Consider the following 20163-nt stretch of genomic DNA (forward strand, 5'->3'; position numbering starts at 1 on the left):
GACCCTGGGCCTGGTTCCACTGTTGTGCTAGGCACTCTTGAAGTGGACGCATGTGGAGTCTTGCATGGGGCACTATGAAGATGCAAGACGCCATCATTCCTATGAGCTTCATAAACACTCTTGCTGGAAGAGAGTGTTGGGGAAGAAATGTTTTGCGTAAGGCTTGAATGCTTGTGATTCTGGCTGAGTTTGGATAGGCAATACCTTTGGAGGTGTCTATAGTGGCCCCGAGATATTGCTTTGTGTGAGATGGTATGAGGTGGGACTTTTGGTAGTTCACCGTGAAGCCTAGCTGGTGGAGCAGTTGGATGGTGCTGTTTGTATGTTGCACACATTGGTGGTAGGACGTGGCTTTAATTAGCCAGTCGTCTAAGTAAGGGAAGACGTGAATATGTTGACGTCTGAGGTGTGCTGCTACTACTGCTAGGCATTTGGTAAACACCCGTGGTGCGGTGGTGACCCCGAAGGGGAGAACCGTGAATTGGTAATGCTGCCCGTCCACCACGAACCTGAGGTATTTCCTGTGAGAGGGGTGTATTGGAATGTGAAAGTATGCGTCTTTCAGATCCAAGGTTGTGAGAAAGTCTCCCTGGCAGAGGAGCGGGAGGATTTGTTGTAGGGTGACCATGTGAAAATGGTCTGAATGTATGTAGGCATTTAGAGGCCGGAGGTCCAGAATGGGCCTGAGGGTCCCGTCTTTCTTTGGTATTAAGAAATATAGGGAGTAGACCCCTAGATTTTGTTGATTGACGGGGACCTGCTCTATAGCGTGTTTTTGGAGGAGTGAGAGTACCTCTTGTTTGAGCAGTGTGGAATGTTCTTGAGACATTGGACGGTGCCTTGGTGGGATATTGGGTGGGGTAGATGTGAGCTCGAGACAGTACCCTGACCGAATGATTTGGGTCACCCATTTGTCCGATGTTATGGACTCCCATGTGTGGATAAAGTTTTGTAGCCTGCCCCCGACCGGAGTGGGATGGTCTGGGGGGAGCGGAGGGAAGTCATTGTGCGGGTGGGGTGGCAGAACGGGTGTTGTTGGTTTTGCCCCTGCCCTTATTGTTGTTGCCTCTGTAACCGCCCCTTTGGTTGCCCTTTGAAAAGGTATTTTGAGGAGGGGACTTGTAGGAGGTATAGGCGTTATCGGTGGAGGAGCCTCTGCCACGAAAGGATGAGCGTCGAAAGGAACGTTTAGAGGCTTGCGTTTGGAGTGCCCCCATAGACTTGGCTGTGTCTGTGTCCTTTTTCATCTTTTCCAACGCTTCGTCCACCTTTGGCCCAAAGAGTGTTTGTTGGTCAAAGGGGTGATTGAGTATGGATGCCTGGACTTCGGGTTTGAACCCAGAGATCCTGAGCCAGGCATGGCGACGAAGCAGGACACTGGTATTTATGGCTCTAGAAGCGGTGTCTGCTGCATCGAGGGCACACTTAATGGAGGTGTTTGTAATTAGTTTACCCTCCTGTATCAGGTCATGAGCCTTGCGCTTGTGTTTTTCTGGAAGGTGCTGCATAAGAGCCTCTAGTTCGTCATAGTGTGCTCTGTCATAGCGCGCAAGCAGTGCTTGTGTGTTTGCAATGCGCCACATGTTTGCAGCTTGGGAGGCGGTGCGTTTGCCAGACGCGTCTAGAAGTTTAGATTCCTTGTCTGGCGGTGGGGCTTCTCCTGAGGACTGGGAGTTAGCCCGCTTTCTAGCTGTGGAGACAACTAGGGAATCTAGGGGAGCAGGGCCCTTAATGTATGCAGGGTCTGTGGGTGCCGCCTTGTACTTCTTCTCTATTCTAGGGTTCAGTACCCTGGCCCTGACCGGGTCTTTGAACACCTCTGTAGCATGCTTGGTGACACCCTTAAGCATGGGTAAAATAGAAGTGGATTTGTCCTGTATGTCAAATGTATCCAGTAGGAAGTCGTCTTCCACTGGTTCACTGTGCATGTCCACCCCATGGTAGTGTGCTGCTCTCTGCACTAAATGATGAAACCCTAAGGAGTCCTCTGGAGGAGACGGCCTGGATGGGTATAGGTCGTCCTGAGGTATATCGGGTACATCAGGGTTATTGTAATCCTCCCATGGGTCTGGGGTCCCCGGTGGAGTGGGATCCATTGGGGCGTCCGCCGGGTAATTGTCCGGGTCCCCGTCATCCGGATCTGGGGCCGGAGAGTAGTGAGGTAAAGGTGGCGGAGACCTGGGAGGGGGAGGGGGTGGAGGAGGTGGAGGAGGTAGGGGAGGCGGTAGTGGGGAGGGCACTCTGAGGGGAGAAGTAGCAGAGTCCTTCCTTTTGGGTGGAGGAGGAGGAGCCGGAGTATGAAGGCGTCTTTTCTTGATAATTAAAGTCAATAGCCCAGTCTTTGGATCTTTGGACAGAGTCTTTTGTAAAGGGTCTGGTGTAAACAGAGCCAATGGTGCCGAATAGTCTGTCGGCACCGGTGATTTCGGAACCGAGGGTTTCGATGGTTTGATTGCACCATGCTTTTTTGGGGCCTCCGGTTTTTTCGGCGTCGAAGGAGTTTTCGGCGCCGGAGCGTCGGTGCCGACAGATTTGTGTTTGTGTTTGGTCGGCACCGAGAGTCCAGGCTTCGGCACCGGTGGCTTCGGAGTCGAGCTGGATATTGCTTTCTTCGGTGCCGGATGCTGTTTTTCGGCACCGGGCGTGGGCTGGCTCGATCCCGAGCTGCCGTGAGACTTTGGAGGCTTCGACACCGGGCCCGAAGGTGGGGTGATAGAAGCTTTGGTCTTGGTTTTGCCCAGGCCAGCAGGCGAGGGAGTAACCTGAGTCTCTTTGGTTTTGGGCGCGGGGGTGGGAGGGGGCACAGTACTCACGACCCGCTGCGCCGGTGTGATGTCCTCCACGTCGGAGTCGTCGGCCTCGGAAGCGCTGATGACGTCTTCCTCCTGCTCGGTGTGTGTTTGCCCCGAAGCTTCGGCGCCGTCTCCGAAGATGTCCGGTGGAGCTGCAGACGATGAGTGCGCCATGGTGCGTCGAGCTCTTCGATCTCGGATGGTCTTCTTTGATCGAAAAGACTTACAGGCGGGGCAGTCTCTGGCCTCGTGTTCTGGAGAGAGGCAAAGGTTACACACCTGATGGAGGTCGGTGTGGGGAAATTTAGACCCACATTTTGGGCACTTTTTGAACGGAGTCCTTTCCATCGGCCGGGACCGGAGTCGAGGAGGGCCCGAAGGCCGGTGCCGATGTACGGGATGGAGAAAGTGCCGCTTCGAGAGATGAAGATGATGAAGAAACTCGAAGAAACGAGGATTTTCCGTCGAGGCTGGAACCGTAGAAGTTCGAAGCCGGAGCACGAAGTATCACATCTGAGGATGGAGCCGAAGCCCATGCGCAGTACGGACCGAAGGAGGAGTCACCAAACTCGTGACTTCCAAAGACTGTCCAAGAAGAAAAACAAACTGCAAACATCCGGGCCCAACACCAGATGGCGATCTATGCTAAGTGTACAATCTGCAGCTCATATGCCTCGAACAGCCCTTTTTACATCCAGTGTGTGTAACGCTCTTTCCGCAACAGTTTGAGGTTGTGAGAAAAAGACTGGTAATTCTACCGACTGGCTTAAATGGAATGGAGAAATGACTTTGGGTAGAAATTTTGGGTTGATGCGGAGTACAACCTTGTTCTGATGCATTTGGAGAAAAGGTTCCTGTATAGGGAGTGCTTGTATTGCACTAACCCTTCTGAGGGAAGTGATGGCCACTAGAAAAGCGGTTTTCCATGTGAGAAACTGGAGCTCACATTTATGTAATGGTTCGAAAGGGGGTCCCATTAACCGTGTGAGAACTATATTCAAATTCCAGACTGGTGAGGGTGGTACTCTGGGTGGGATTACTCTTTTGAGGCCTTCCATGAAGGCCTTGATGGCAGGCACTCTGAAGAGTGATAGGTGCTGCCTGTTCTGTAAGTAAGCAGCAATGGCAGCGAGGTGTAACCTAATGTAAGTATATGCTAGGTTACACCTTTGTAGGTGGAGTCAATAACATATGATGTGTTGTATGGACACATTTAAAGGATTGATTGTGTTGTTGCGGCAGTGAACAACAAATCTTTACCACTTTGCAGCATAGCATGCCCTAGTAGTAGGGCGTCTAGCTTCCCTGATAATGTTCATGCAATCAGGGGGAAGGTTAAGGTATCCAAATTCTAGGACCTCAGGAGCCAGATAGCAAGGTTGAGCTGAGCTGGGTCCGGGTTTCTGATCTCTCCATGGTTCTGGGTTAGGAGGCATGGTGAGAGGCGTAGCTTTTGGTGTGGTACTACTGAGAGTTCCAGCAATGTGGTGTACCACGGTTGTCTGGCCCATGTTGGAGCTACTAGGATCAGTGTTAGGGAATGCTGTTGTAGCTTTCGCACCACTAATGGAATTAGTGGGAGAGGTGGAAAAGCGTATGCAAATTTGTTTGACCAGTTCATCCATATCGCATTGCCTTTGGACAATTGGTGTGGATATCTGGCGGCGAAGCTTGGGTATTTTTTGTTTTTGTGGGTGGCGAATAGGTCTATGTGTGGATGCCCCCACTTCTGAAAGAACGGGTGAAGAACTTGTGGGTGAAGTTCCCACTCGTGGATCTGCTGCGTTTGTCTGCTGAGCAGATCTGCCACGGTGTTTGACTCCTGGGACGTGTTGGGCCAGGAGAAAGATTTTCTGCGGAATTGCCCATCTCCACATGCTCTGTGCTAGCTGAGAGAGCTGTGGAGAGTGTGTGCCCCCCTGCTTTTGAATGTAGTACATGGCAGTCATGTTGTCTGTGCGAATGAGGACTGCCTTGCCTGAAATCTGCGTCTGGGAGGATATTAGGGCGAGGAAGCTTGCTAGTAACTCCAGATGGTTGATGTGGAGTAACTTCTGTTGTGGCGTCCATGTGCCCTGTGCTGTAAGATGTAACAGATGAGCTCCCCAGCCGGAGAGAGATGAGTCTGTTGTCAGGATTATTTGTGGGACCGGGTCCAGGAACGGTCGACCTCTGGAAAGGTTTGTGGTGTTCCACCACTGCAGAGAGCGATGGGTGCGACCATCTACCAACACCAGATCTGGCAGTTGTCCCTGGGCCTGGTTCCACTGGCGCGCTAAGCACTCTTGGAGTGGACGCCTCTGGAGTCTTGCATGTGGCACTATGAAGATGCAAGAAGCCATCATCCCTATCAGTTGCATAAACACTCTTGCTGGGCGAGAGTGTTGAGATATGATTTTTTGACGCAGAGCCTGTATCTTTGCAATCCTGGCAGGATTGGGATAGGCTATGGCTTTTGAGATGTCTATGGTGGCACCGAGGTATTGTTTTGTGTGTGATGGTACCAGGTGGGATTTTTGATGGTTCACCGTGAACCTTAGTTGGTGGAGTAGTTGGACTGTAGCGGCGGTATGTTGCACACATTGTTCGTAGGACGTGCCTTTTATTAGCCAGTCGTCCAGATACGGGAAGACATGAATGTGCTGTCTTCTGAGGTGTGCAGCCACTACTGCTAGGCACTTGGTGAATACCCTTGGTGCTGTTACCCCGAACGGGAGCACCTTGAACTGGTAATGTTGCCCATCCACAACAAATCTGAGGTACTTTCTGTGAGACTGGTGTACTGGGATATGAAAGTATGCGTCTTTCAAGTCCAGAGTGGTGAGAAAATCGTTCTGGGAAAGAAGCAGGAGAACCGGTTGAAGGGTTACCATGTGAAAATGGTCCGAATGTATGCAAGTGTTAAGAGGTCTGAGACCTAGGATAGGTCGTAGAGTCTCGTCTGTCTTTGGAATCAGAAAGTACAGGGAGTAGACCCCTAAATTTTGCTGATTTAAGGGGACCTGCTCTATTGCTCCTTTTTGCAGGAGGGAGATCACCTCCTGTTTTAGCAGTGCAGTATGTTCTTGAGACATAGGGCGGTGCCTGGGTGGAATGTTTGGGGGGGCAGATGTTAGTTCTAAGCAATACCCTGACTGAATAATTTGTGTCACCCATCTGTCTGAGGTGATTGTCTCCCAGACGTGAAGGAAATGTTGTATTCTGCCCCCGACCGGAGTGGAATGGTCTAGAGGGAGCAGGGGAAAGTCACTGGGTAGTAGGTGTGGCAGAGCGGGCTGTATTTGTTTTGCCTCTGCCCTTGTTATTATTGCCTCTGTATCCGCCTCTTTGATAACCCCTTGTGAAGGTAGATTGAGGAGGGGATTTGTAGGACGTGGATGCACTATCCGAGGAGTAGCCTCTGCCCGTGCCTCGAAAGGAAGAGCGGCGAAAGGAGCGCCTAGGAGTGTGTGACTGTAGGGCTCCCATGGATTTCGCTGTGTCAGTATCTTTTTTCATCTTCGAGGGCTTCATCAACTTTTGGGCCAAATAGATGATCTTGGTCGAATGGGTGATTTAATATAGAGGCTTGTACCTCCGGTTTAAAACCTGAAACTCTGAGCCAGGCATGGCGACCTAGAAGGACACTGGTGTTTATGGCCCTGGAGGCTGTATCTGCTGCATCTAGGGCACAGCGAATAGAGGTATTAGTTATTAGTTTTCCCTCTTGGATCAATTCATTGGCCCTGTTCTTATATTTTTCAGGGAGATGGTGCATGATGGTCTCTAACTCATCGTAATGTGCCCTGTCGTATCTGGCCAATAGCGCTTGCGTGTTGGCGATACGCCATATGTTGGTGGCTTGTGACGCAGTGCGCTTCCCTGACGCGTCTAGGAGCTTGGACTCTTGGTCAGGTGGTGGTGCTTCGCCTGACGCCTGAGAATTGGAGCATTTCCTAGCTGTAGATACCACTAGGGAATCCAATGGTGCAGGGCCTTTAATATATGAAGGGTCTGTGGGGGGCGGCTTTGTATTTCTTCTCTATACGGGGGTTTAGGACCCTGGCCCTGACTGGGTCTTTAAAGACCTCCGGTGTATGTTTAATCACCCCTTTTAACATAGGTAGGATGGCAGTAGACGTATGTGTGTTGTCAAAGGTGTCTGGGAGAAAATCCTCCTCCACTGGGTCAGTGTGTAACTGCACCCCGTGGTAGTGTGCCGCCCTTTGTAATAGGTGGTGAAAACCCAAGGAATTTTCAGGTGGGGCTGACCTAGATGGGTAAAGGTCATCCTGTGGGACATCTGGGATGTCCGGATTATTATAGTCGTCCCATGGGTCTGGAGATCCAGTAGGGGTGGGATCCTGTGGCACATATGCTGGATCATAAAATGGGTCTCCTAAGTCGTCTGGGACAGGAGACAAGGTTGGGGAACGATGAGGCGGGGGTGGAGAGGGTAGAGGTGGGGAGGGTGGAGGAGGAGGGGAAGGCACTCTGAAAGGGGAGGTAGCAGTGTCTTTCCTCTTTGGAGGTGGAGCTGGTTTGTCCAAGTGTCTCTTTTTTGTAGACAATGTCAAATGTTCAGTTTTTGGATCCTTGGTGAGTGTCTTTTGGAGAGGTTCCGGTGTAAAAAGTTCTTGCGACACTGGTTGTTCGGTCGGCGCAAAGTTTTCGGGGCCGACAGCTTTTTAGGCTTGTCCAAGCCGTGCTTCTTTGGGACCTCCGATTTTTTGGTCGGCGCCAAAGAAGGCTCCGGCACGGGAGTGTCGGTGCCGAGGGCCTTGTGATGTTTGGTCGGCACCGGCAGGGCAGGTTTCGACACCGAAGGCTTTGGTACTGGGTTCGGTGTGGAGATGGAGGCCGATCTTTTCTTCGGTGCCGAAGGGTGTTTTTCGGTAACGATGGTAGGCTGGCTCGAGCCCGAGCTGCCGGAAGGCTTAATAGGCTTCTTTACCGGGCCCGAAGGTGGGGTGCGAGAAGCAGTATCCTTGGTCTTGCCTAAGCCCGAAGGCGAAGGTGTGACCGAAGCCTTTTTGGGTGTCGGCGTGGGTGTGGGAGGGGGTATTGTACTCACGACCCTCTGCGCCGGGGTGATGTCCTCCACATCTGAGTCGTCGGCCTCGGAAGCACTGACGAGGTAGTCGTCGTCCTGTTCGATGTTCTGCTGTCCCGGAGCTTCGACGTCGTCCCCGAAGATGTCGACTGGGGCGGAGGTCGAGGAGAGCACCATGTTGCGTCTAGCCCGTCGATCTCGAATAGTCTTTTTGGAGCGAAAAGACTTGCGGCGGGACAGTCTCGAGCCCAGTGTTCAGGGGAGAGGCAGAGGTTGCACACCTCGTGGAGATCGGTGTGGGGAAACTTGGACCCACACCGAGGGCACTTCTTGAAAGGAGTTCTTTCCATCAGCCGAGACCGGAGCCGGAATAGGCCCGAAGGCCGCCGTCGACCACCGGAATCGAAGAAGTGCCGAAGAGAAGGTGATTAAGATGATTTATTATCTGAAGGATCTCGATGAGCGAGGATTTTGCGTCGATCGCTGAACTGGAAAGTTCGGAACCGGAGCGCGAAGTATTACATCCGAGCCCGATGGCGGAAAAAAACAATCTGAGGATGGAGCCGAAGCCCATGCGCAATATGAGCCAAGGGAGGAGTCACCGAACTCGTGACTTCCAAAGACTTTCCAAGAGGAAAAACAAACTGCAAACATCCGGGCCCAACACCAGATGGCGATCTATGCACAGTGTAATCTGCAGCTCATATGCCTCAAACAGATCTTTTTCTGTTTAGGACCAACAGGATCCGGAAGAAAAAGTTCCTCCTCCTCGATAACCGGTTTAGGTGCAGATTTTTTTCGGTTCCGAGCGGGGCTGTTGCCGAGTCTTATGCTCTTTGGCCTTAGGAGGCGTGGTGGAATCCTTAGGCTTGGTTTTTGGTTCCGAAGGCTTTGGTTTAGGAGCAGTGGCGTGATTTTTAGATTTAGAGGTGTTAGACGCCAGCCTATCCACGGGCTTCGATGTGTTCGAGGTCAGTTTGTCTTTGGAAGTGGAAGTAATTGGAGCAGATTTCGGAACAGTGTTCTTTTGGCTTCGGTGTCGGTGGGACTAGTACATGCGGTTTGCTCGGTCCCGGGCTACCGGAAGGCTGATCTTTTTTCTTCGGAGCAGGGCCCGGAGGCGGGGCTTCTGAAGTGTGTTTTCGGTCGCGACTGGGGCCAACAGGCGAAGTCTTGACCGGTGCCTTCTGCTTTGGTGTGGGGGTTGGGGTAGGGGCAGTAGTACTCGTTGCCCAGGAGTGATGGGGTCGTCTGAGTCTTCTGCCTCTTGCACGATTTGGGGATCTTTGGAACCTTCTTCTGGGACATCAGGGCCTTCGTCGAAGAAGTCGACCGGTTCTGGAGCTTATCTCTGCGCCATGACGTGTCATCGAGCTGGACAATCTCGAATGGTCTTCTTTGATCGAAAGGAGGCGCAGGCTGGACACCTGAACTCGTCGTGATCTGGCGAGAGGCACATGTTACAGACCTTGTGATGGTCACGGTTTCGAAATTTTGCTCCACACTGGAGGCATTTTTTGAAAGGCGTCCTTTCCATGAGCCGTAGGCCTTACGGCGTCGATAGGCCCAGCTGCCGGCGTTGACGACTGGAATCGAACCCATGAAAGGAACATCGAGATTTCGATGTGTCTAGTCAATGGGAAATGTTTGTGACATTTTTGCGCACCGAAAAGTTTGAAGCTAAGTTTCGAACTAGTGCGCAAAAATTGCATCCGAACCCAATGGCGGAAAATAATCTGCGGATGGAGTCGATGCCCATGTGCACTATCGTCCAAGGGAGGTGTCACCTATCTCGTGACTACAAAAGACGTCTTCCAAGAGAACAACAAGGTGCTAGCATCCGAGCCCAACACCAGATGGCGATCTAATGCTAAGTGTGAGATCTGCAGCTCATGTCTCGAACACGTGTTCTTGCTGCTGCGCCTAGGTGAAGAACCCAGACTGCTAGACCTTAAGATGTAGAGGTGTATACTTCATGGTCAGTAGAAAATGCTCTGTCAGGGTTGTGTGTCACCAAGAAAGGGTTACCTATTTTAAATGCTTGTTGAGATAATGGGGTGGGTCGCCACTGGGATGGTGCCAGTGCGCAGTGCCCTCGCTCCAGGTCATGTTCAATTAACTGCATTGGGGGCAAGATGATGTGCATACATAGGAGTGGTGGTACTAGACCCCATTCCCCCTGTGGGAGGGGTGATGTTATACAATGTCACAAAGTACAACTTATGTATATTTGTAAATTGGTGCATAGTATTTAGTGCGTGTGTTTAATAAATGTACTCTTACTTTTATAAAGCAAAGTACAGATTGGACAATCAATTATTGAGTGTTATTTTTGAGCACCTGCAAATGGCAATTACTAGCCCACACCACCTCCCTTGAGTAAGCCTCAGAAAGCTCTGCAACGCTACCCTCAGAGTCAGGCGCTACAATTGGGTGTTTGGTTCCCAGTGAAGGACAAATGGAGTCATGTTATTTGTGCAGGCCTCACAGATGCTTTCTCGTTTTCCAACAGCAGAGAAGAGATATGCATACGAAACAATACAGACGTGGGTAGAGTGGATTGCGCACCGAGGGGAACCCGACAAACTGTTTCGAACCGGAGTGTAGCAATACAAGTCCGAACTCAATGGTGGAAAAAACAATCTAACAATGGAGCCCATGCACACTAACACGGAAAGGAGGAGTCACCTTACCTTGTGACTGGAAAGGCTTCTTCGGGAAAAAAAACAACAACTTGCAAACATCCGGATCCAACACTAGATGGCAGGAGCATGCAAAGCATGTGATCTACAGCTCACATGCCTCAAACAGTTTGTTTTGGTCCAAAGACACTTTTGTTAGATTTGGCGGTGGAGGCTCCTACTGAAATCTGTTCTTTCGGTGCCAAGCCTGAAGGGCGTAGGTTAGAAGGAATATGCTACTTACCAGTATGCATCTGTTCTTGGCATGTAGAGCTGCAGAGTCACACACTGAGGATAAGATCGCCATCTGGTGTTGGGCTCGGATGATTGCAGGTTGTTGTTGTCTTCGGAGAAGTCTTTGGTCACGAGGTTGGTGACTCCTCCCCTGGACAACAGTGCGCATGGGCATCCACTCCATCGGCAGATTGTTTTTCGCCATGATGGGAAAAGATGGAGTATATAGAAAAGAAAGAAAGGATGTCCATGTGTAATGTCTAAGTAAGACGGATGCTGGAACAGATACAGGTCCCGGGGAGGCGGGCGGGCGTGTGTGACTCTGCAGCTCTACATGCCAAGAACAGATGCATACTGGTAAGTAGCATATTCCGTTCGAGGCATATGAGCTGCAGATCACACACTGAGGATAGATTATACAGCAGTGCTCCCCTTAGCGGTGGTCGCCTGTATCCGTTGCAGCAGTTTGAAATAAAGTTTTTAGGACAGCCTGGCCCACGGAGGCCTGTTGTTTGGCCTGCACGTCAACACAATAGTGTTTAGTGAAGGTATGCGTGGTAGACCATGTGGCTGCCTTGCAAATGTCTTCTAAGGGAATATTGCCTAAGAAGGCCATAGAAGCCCCTATTTTACGCGTGGAGTGCGCCCTAGGGGGAACTGTGAGTGTACGTTTAGCCTTGAGGTAGCATATTTGGATGCATTTAACTATCCACCTGGCTATTCCTGATTTGGAGATCGGGTTGCCTTTGTGTGGTGGCGCGAAAGCAACAAAGAGTTGTTTTGTCTTTCGAAAAGGTTTTGTTCTGTCGATGTAATAAAGCAATGCTCTTTTAACATCTAAGGTATGTAGGGCCCTTTCAGCTACCGAGTCTGGATTTGGGAAAAAGACCGGTAGTTCTACTGATTGGTTAAGGTGGAAAGGGGAAATCACTTTTGGAAGAAATTTAGGGTTTGTCCTAAGAACCACTTTGTTACGGTGTAGTTGTAAGAAAGGTTCTTCAAGTGTAAGGGCTTGTATTTCACTTACTCTGCGCAGGGAAGTGATTGCGATAAGGAAGGCTACCTTCCATGTTAGGAATTGCAATTCACATTTGTGCATAGGTTCAAATGGGGGGCCCATGAGTCTTGTTAGAACCACATTGAGATTCCACACTGGGGCAGGTGGCAATCTTGGGGGAAGAATCCTTTTGAGACCTTCCATAAACGCTTTGATGGCTGGTACCTTAAAAAGGGACAGGTGTTGCCTATTTTGCAAGTAGGCTGCCAAGGCTGCTAGGTGTAATCGTATAGAGGAATACGCTAGATTGCATCTTTGCAAGTGTAGTAGATAGCAAATGATGTTTTGGATGGAAGCATCCAATGGATGTATGTCATTATTAGCGCAGTAGATGGCAAATCGTTTCCATTTAGCGGCATAACACGCTCTAGTAGTAGGGCGTCTGGCTTCTTTTATGATATTCATACAGTCTGGAGGGAGATTGAGGTAACCGAACTCTAAGACCTCAGGAGCCAGATCGCTAGGTTCAGTGTTTGAGGATCTGGGTGTCTGATTTCTCCATGGTTCTGGGTTAACAGATACGGGGAGAGGCGTAGCTTTTGATGTGGAACTAAAGATAGTTCCAGAAGTGTGGTGAACCACGGTTGACGTGCCCAAGTGGGAGCCACTAGTATTAGTGTTAGTGACTGTTGTTTCAGTTTGCGTACCACAAATGGAATTAGTGGGAGAGGCGGAAAGGCGTACGCAAATCTGCCTGACCAGTTCATCCATAGGGCATTGCCCTTCGACTGTGGGTGTGGAAACCTGGCGGCGAAGGTTGGGCATTTTGTGTTTTCGGGAGTGGCGAACAGGTCTATGTCTGGTTGTCCCCACTTTTGGAAGAAGGGGAGTAGAACCTTGGGGTGTAGTTCCCATTCGTGGATCTGTTGTGTGTGGCGACTTAGGAGGTCGGCCACTTGGTTGTGGATCCCTGGGAGATGTTCTGCTAACAGGTAGATGTTTTGGGGAATTGCCCATCTCCAGATTTGCTGTGCCAGTTGGGACAGTTGGAGAGAGTGTGTCCCTCCCTGTTTCTGTATATAATACATTGTCGTCATGTTGTCTGTGCTTATGAGGACAGTTTTGTTCTTTAGGTGAATTTGAAAGGATTTTAGTGCTAGGAACACTGCTAAGAGTTCCAGGTGGTTGATGTGGAGCAGTTTTTGTTGACTGGTCCATCTGCCCTGAGTGGTATGGTGAAGGAGGTGGGCTCCCCACCCCGTGAGAGATGCGTCTGTAGTTAGCACAACTTGTGGAAGAGGCTCTAAGAACGGTCTCCCTTTGGACAGGTTGATGGTGTTCCACCATTTCAGTGATCGAAGTGAGCGACTGTCCACCAACACCAGATCGGTAAGTTGTCCGTGAGCTTGGTTCCACTGTTGTGCTAAGCATTCTTGTAAGGGACGCATTTGAAGTCGTGCGTGTGGGACTATGGAGATGCACGACGCCATCATGCCTAGGAGCTGCATGAACACTCTTGCTGGAAGAGATGGATGAGTTTGAAATTGAGAGATGAGATTTTGTATACTGGCTATCCTGGCTGTGCTGGGATAGGCAATGGCTTTGGATGTATCTATGGTTGCTCCTAGATACTGATGTAAGTGGGAAGGTTGTAGGTGGGATTTGGGGTAGTTGATAGTGAATCCCAAATCGTGGAGAGTTTGAATCGTGCGATGAGTGTGGAGAACGCATTTTTGGTATGTATTGGCTTTTATGAGCCAATCGTCCAGATAGGGGAAGACATGGATCTGTTGTCTTCTGAGATGCGCTGCCACGACTGCTAGGCACTTGGTGAACACTCTGGGTGCTGTTGTTACTCCGAATGGGAGAACTGTAAATTGATAGTGTTGCCCATCTACCACAAATCGTAGATATTTTCTGTGAGCGGGATGCATAGGGATGTGAAAGTATGCGTCCTTGAGGTCCAATGTGGCGAGGAAGTCTCCCTGTTGTAAAAGTGGGAGGACTTGTTGGAGAGTGGTCATGTGAAAATGATCCGAATGTATATACTGGTTTAGTAGTCTGAGATCCAGTATGGGCCTTAGTGTTTTGTCCTTTTTGGGAATGAGGAAGTATAGAGAATATACCCCTTTTCCCTGATGTTGAAGGGGGACTGGTTCTATCGCATGTTTTTGTAACAGGGATTGAACTTCTTGTTTGAGGAGAGAGAGATGATGCGAGGACATTGGACGTTGTTTGGGCGGTATGTTTGGGGGGGATTGTATGAGTTCGAGGCAGTAGCCAGACTGGATAATTTGTCTTACCCACCTGTCTGTGGTGATGGAAGTCCAGACAGGCAGGAATTGTTGGAGTCGCCCCCCGACCGGAGTGGAATGGTCTGGGGGGAGTGGTGGCAAGTCACTGTTTGGTGGCTGGTGAGGTGCGGGTGTTGTTGTTGTTGCCCCGTCCTCGACCTTTGTTATTGTTTCCCCTATAACCTCCCCGGAAGTAACCTCTGTTAGGGGATGTTTGTCCTGAATTTTTAAAGGTGGACGTGGTCTCAGTTGATGTGTTTTTGGAGCCTCCTCTATAAAAGGAGCGACGAAAGGAACCCCGGTTTTGATGAGACTGCAGTGCTCCCATAGACTTGGCAGTTTCATTATCCTTTTTCATTTTTTCTAATGCAGTATCCACTGCAGGGCCAAATAGCTGCTCTTGGTTGAAAGGTTGAGCTAGAATTGCGGTTTGAACCTCCGGTTTAAAACCGGAAATACGGAGCCAGGCATGTCGTCTGAGTAAGACGCCAGTATTGACCGCTCTAGAAGCAGTGTCTGCTGCATCTAAGGCGCATTTAATGGAGGCATTAGATATTAATTTGCCTTCTTGGATGAGGTCAGAGGCCTGGGACTTAAAAGGTTCAGGCAGATGTTGCATAAGGTCCTCAAGTTGGTCATAATGCGCTCTATCATACCTGGCTAACAGGGCCTGGGTATTCGCAATACGCCAATGGTTAGCCGCCTGCGCGGCGACCCGTTTGCCCGAGGCTTCTAAAAGCTTAGACTCCTTGTCTGGGGGAGGCGTTTCTCCAGTTGTCTGTGAGTTAGCGCGCTTCCTGGCATTTGATACGACTAGGGAGTCTAAAGGGAGCTGGGCCTTAATGTATGCAGGGTCTTGCGGGGCTGGTCGGTACTTTTTTTCGATGCGTGGGTTGAGAACCCTAGCTCGAACAGGGTCCTTAAAGACTTCAGTAGCATGCTTTATGACCCCTTTGATCATGGGCAGTATGTGAACAGTCTTTTGTGACTGCTCAAAGGTATCAAGGAGGAAGTCCTCTTCAATGGCGTCTGTGTGCATAGTAACGCCGTGGAATGTTGCTGCCCTATTTATAAGTTGGCCGTACCCTAGGTGGTCATCAGGAGGGGAGGGCTTGGAAGGGTAGGTAGTGGGGTCAGGCATGTCAGGTATAGGATAAGACCAGTCATCCATGGGTGCTGGGTCTGGGAACGTAAAAGGGTCGTTTGGGTCAACAGGATCATCAAATAAATCAGGGTCCGCCCCTCCCCCTAAGTCATCATTATCATCCTGTGGAGGAGGTGAATGATAGGGAGATGGTAAAGGTAAAGGTAAAGGTAAAGGAGAATGAGGAGGAGGAGGGGGGGACGGGTTAGGAGGTAAAACAGGAGAGGAAGGACGAAGTGGTGAAGTAGCACAGTCCTTTTTCCGTATGGGAGCTGGGGGAGGTGTAGTGTCCAGCTTCCGCTTTTTATATGGGATGGCAGTCACATGTCCCGTTTTAGGATTGATATAGATCCGCTTCTGAGTAGGATCTGGTCGAAAAAGATCATCTGGCTCCGAAGGTGGTGTCTGTGACGTCCGCTTCGGGTCTTTATGAGCTTGTTTCGGCGGGGACGCAGTTTTCGGCTCCGATGATTTTTTCGGCGTCGACTGATTTTTCGGCGTCGACTGATTTTTCGGTGCCGACTGAGGTTTCGGTGCCGACTGAGGTTTCGGTGCCGACTGAGGTTTCGGTGCCGACTGAGGTTTCGGTGCCGACTGAGGTTTCGGTGCCGACTGAGGTTTCGGTGCCGACTGAGGTTTCGGTGCCGACTGAGGTTTCGGTGCCGACTGAGGTTTCGGTGCCGACTGAGGTTTCGGTGCCGACTGAGGTTTCGGTGCCGACTGAGGTTTCGGTGCCGATGGACTTTCAGGCATCGATGTTGAAGAACGTTTCGGTGCCGGTGGAGACTTCGGTGCCGAGGAACGTTTCTGTGCCGAAGGAGATTTCGGTCTTGGAGCCTGTTTCGGTGCCGACAATGGGTGTTTGGGTGCCGAGGGTGTTAAAGGCACAATTAGGTGAGGTTTGCTCGAGCCCGAGCCACCCACAGGCTTAGTTGTCTTCGGAGCCGGGCCCGAGGGCGGGGCTTCTGAAGAGGATTTCCGGTCGCGACTGGGCCCAACTGGCGGAGTCTTGACCAATGCTTTTTTGGATGGGGCAGGGGGGGTGGTACTCACACGCTGCCCTGGAGTGATGAGGTCATCGGAATCGTCGGCTTCGGACACGATCTCGAGATCTTCGGTGTAGTCTTCGGGAACATCTTGAGCAAAGATGTCCTCCGGTTCTGGAGCTGGTTTGGCCATAATATGGCGTCGAGCTCTTCGGTCCCGGAGGGTCTTCTTCGAACGGAAAGCGGAACAAGCTGGACAGGTGGACTCGTTGTGTTCCGGCGACAGGCAGAGGTTGCAAACCTCGTGGTGGTCACTGTGGGGGAACTTCGCTCCACACTGGGGGCATTTTTTGAAGGGTGTCCTGTCCATCAGCCGCTTCCGGAACCGGTCCGAGTTGATGTCGACGTCGATGAAATGAAGATTAAAGAGTTAAATTGATTGCTGGAAGTTTTCTGCTGGAGCGGAAAAAAGTTCATCCGAACCCAATGGCGGAAAAAAACAATCTGCCGATGGAGTGGATGCCCATGCGCACTGTTGTCCAGGGGAGGAGTCACCAACCTCGTGACCAAAGACTTCTCCGAAGACAACAACAACCTGCAATCATCCGAGCCCAACACCAGATGGCGATCTTATCCTCAGTGTGTGATCTGCAGCTCATATGCCTCGAACAGATTATTTTCTGCACAAGTCATGGCTTTTATGCAGAGGCGGCCTGTGAGCAAGTTTTTCGGTAGAAAGTGGCCTTTTCTGTTTCAGATCAGGTGCAGAGGTACTCGCGATCTGACATTCTTGGAAGGATTCTATCATTTCAGAGTCTTGTTCCTAATCGGATTTGGAACTGGAGAACAGGTCCATCTTGGTCTGCAGATGCCTTCTCATATTGATCGTGCAGACCGAAGATATCTGGCATGTCGGGTGTTTCTGTGCTGCATTTCGAGACGGCGCACACTAAGTTTTATTCAACCAGAACTATTTACATGCTTCACAAGTATCTTTTTTATGCTCGGGGGAGAGGTTTAGGTTACAGACAGATTGGAGATCTGTATGGGGGTATTTGGAGTGGCAATGCGGCTAGAAATGGAATTTGGTCCATTAGCAGCTCATTGTTTTAGTGAGCTGACAGAGTGAAAACGATTGAGTCAGGCATGGCCCGTAGGCCGAGAGGTTATCTTTCAATCCCAACCCGTCAAAGATATTCCAGATATAGTATAAACTACCAGATCATAGAATGTAGATAACCAGCTAACAGAACAGAGGTCAAAATGACACTCTTGAACCGGAGTTAGAGGGAGTACATTCGAACCAGTCGGTGGAAAAATAAAATCTAAAGATGGAGTCGATGCCAATGTGCGTGGTTACTGACTTAGAAGAAAAACAACTTGTAATCATCCGAGCCCAACACTAGATGGCGGACTTATGCAAAGCAAGAGTATCTACAGCCACACATGCCTTGAACAGTGTGGCATCTGGCTATCCCCAGATGCACCATTCTGCCCACTGTCAGGACAGCTAGGCCCTCTCTTGGTGGTCAAACTTCTCAAACCCAGCCTTGGGTGTGGCTACCAAGGGGCTACATCCCCCTGCGGAAAACTGTTTTATAACTGGCTTCTCTGTCCCCAGTGCCAGCCTGTGTCATATTAGATCGCCCCTCCCCGGTGTTTCCTCATTTGCCCTTCAAAGGAGGCTTCGCCTTTGAAGCTTGTCTTTTGGGTTAACACCCATGTGGCTTCCTGCAGGAGAGAGGTAACACCTCTCCCATGCAGGCCTCTATGGTGTCCTTTCAAGTGAGTCATGAGTATGTCTCCCTAGGAGGGCAGAAAGCGGTCTGCAGGACAAGCCCCGTGTACATCAGTTAACAAGTTAGGCCATACCAACTGGGAACAAGTCAATTAAACATGCACCATTTTAAGGGTCAGACCACATGCAGTAAGTCATGTTAAACAGGGCTCAGAGTATTTCAGAGCCATTACAGCAGTACCTAGTAGTCAAAATGGGGGGGAAAAAGTAGGGTTAACCTGCAAAAAGAACTTTCTTTAGACTCAGTCCAAACCAATTACAATTAAGGTACAGCAATAATTTTGAGGCAGGACATCTCATAGCACCTCTAATGGTTGTTATATGCTTCTCTGGAAGGTGCAGGTGATAAAATTAAACAGCTGCAGAAGCCAGGCTACTAACTGCAGATTTGGTGGGACTTGGTGGATGATCTTTCTCTGATGCACTGCCATTATATTACTATGGGTTGCGCAAACTGTATTAGATGAGGACCGGAAGCTGAAGTAGTCTACAAAAATCATAAACTGCTTTAGGAAATTCTGAAACAGCAGAGCCCAGATGATTGATTCTATTTGACATTCAGATATGAAATGAATAGCAAAAAGAAGCTGGTATGGTTTGTGGTGGAAGGGATCCCAGCCAGTGCCAAAGGAGCAACTCCTCTAGTGGACATCCTAGCATAACTATCTCCAGAAATATTAGTCAACACCAAAACCATTGAAAAAGCAAACAATGTTCACCCTACCTAAAGACTTCTGCCATGGGGATTCCTCCCTCGAGAAGTATGGGTGTTATGATCTCAGCCAGATACTGCCATATATGGGGGATGTCAATCTCCATATCTTCCCCAATTTCAAGGATCTCCAGGAGTCTGTGGATACATTTCAAATGTGCTGTTAGAACAAAATATAGGATACACTTCCCAAAAGTATTTAAAAAAAAATTTTTTGTTGCTTTTACACCGATATTTTATTGCTTTCATTAGAGAATTTTTTTGCTGCCTGCCTTATAAGCGGTTGGGATCCTGCATGTCATGGGACTATCAACCATACCAAGTGTTCAGGGCAATTGCTGACTGGCAGGAAACAAGGGCCACTGTTGTACTGTTGAGCATAGGTTCCAAACTAGGGTGTGGATGCTTCATAGAAAGTGAAATCTGTTATTTCACTGTTCTAACTACCAGATTCCATGAAGAGCAAGGGCATTCAGGACATGTATTCCCTGGTTGTATTAAACTAATGGTATAACCATTTAACCCCAGACCATAGCACACTTTCTAACACCATCAAAAGCCTTATGCTACATGTGAGAAAGTGCCATCTTTCTTGCATGGTATGCCCCCACTTTTTGCTAAATTGCTGAATGTACTTCGATTGAGTGTACCCTGGGTTCCTGCCAATCAGGTGCCCAGGGCCTATGTTCCTTCCTTAAACCACACAAACTCCAAATTGGCAAACCCTAGCCACATGTCAGCCCCTAGTAAATGGTACCCTAGGTACCCAGGGCCTTGTGACCAGGGAAGGCCTCTAAGGGCTGCAGCACTCATTGTGCCACCCTCAGAGGCCCTGTACCCTTACACACACACACTGCCCTTGCAGGCTGAGTGTCTGGGTGCAGGACCAAACAAAGAGTCGACATGGCACACATCACTGTGTACCATGCCCATCACCTACACTGCCAAGGCATATGTCAGCCACCCCTCTAGCTGGGTGCATTACGCCTATGGTGTGGGCACAGGAGCAGGAGCCCTGTGCCCCTACAGTACCCGGGTCCATTCCTGGGCACTGTAAGTGCAGTGCTGTCATTTAAGAATACATGGTGCTGAGAGCTTGTCAAACACGAGCTCCACAGCACCATATTGGCAACACTGAAGCCTGGGAAGTTTGGTATCAAACTTCTCAGCACATTGAACCCACACTGATGCCAGTGTAGGATTTGATGTACTAAGCACCCCAGAGGGCATCTTAGAAGATGCCCCCTTACAGCTAACTTGCAATCCACGTCTGCTCTGAGGCTGCCCAGGCTGCCACACAGCAGACACGTTGCTGGACCCCTGGGTGGGAGAGCCCCTGCTCTCCCGGGCCTGCAACAATGCACATCCTGGGTGAGGTGAGAAATCTCCTCCCCCAGGATGAGCAAAGGGAAGCTTCAAAGGCATGCCGCCAGTTGGAGTTTCCCCAGGCCACTGCAACCCCCCACTCTGGCGGGAAGCTTGGCCGGAAACCC

General features: G+C 50.1%; 1 protein-coding gene across 13 annotated transcripts in view; it reads right to left on the bottom strand.

The window, feature by feature from the left end:
- Positions 1–20163, bottom strand: part of LOC146786091 (eukaryotic translation initiation factor 4 gamma 1-like) — a 1219153-nt gene that overhangs the window by 194016 nt on the left and 1004974 nt on the right. For all 13 annotated transcript variants that reach the window (XM_085635575.1, XM_085635572.1, XM_085635570.1 and 10 more), the window contains one exon: positions 18683–18808. In XM_085635575.1, coding sequence (XP_085491701.1) covers positions 18683–18808 — 126 coding nt within the window. The remainder of the gene's footprint in view (positions 1–18682; positions 18809–20163) is intronic.

The sequence above is a fragment of the Triturus cristatus genome, chromosome 11 (assembly GCF_964204655.1).
Source record: "Triturus cristatus chromosome 11, aTriCri1.1, whole genome shotgun sequence".
Lineage (NCBI taxonomy): Eukaryota > Metazoa > Chordata > Amphibia > Caudata > Salamandridae > Triturus > Triturus cristatus.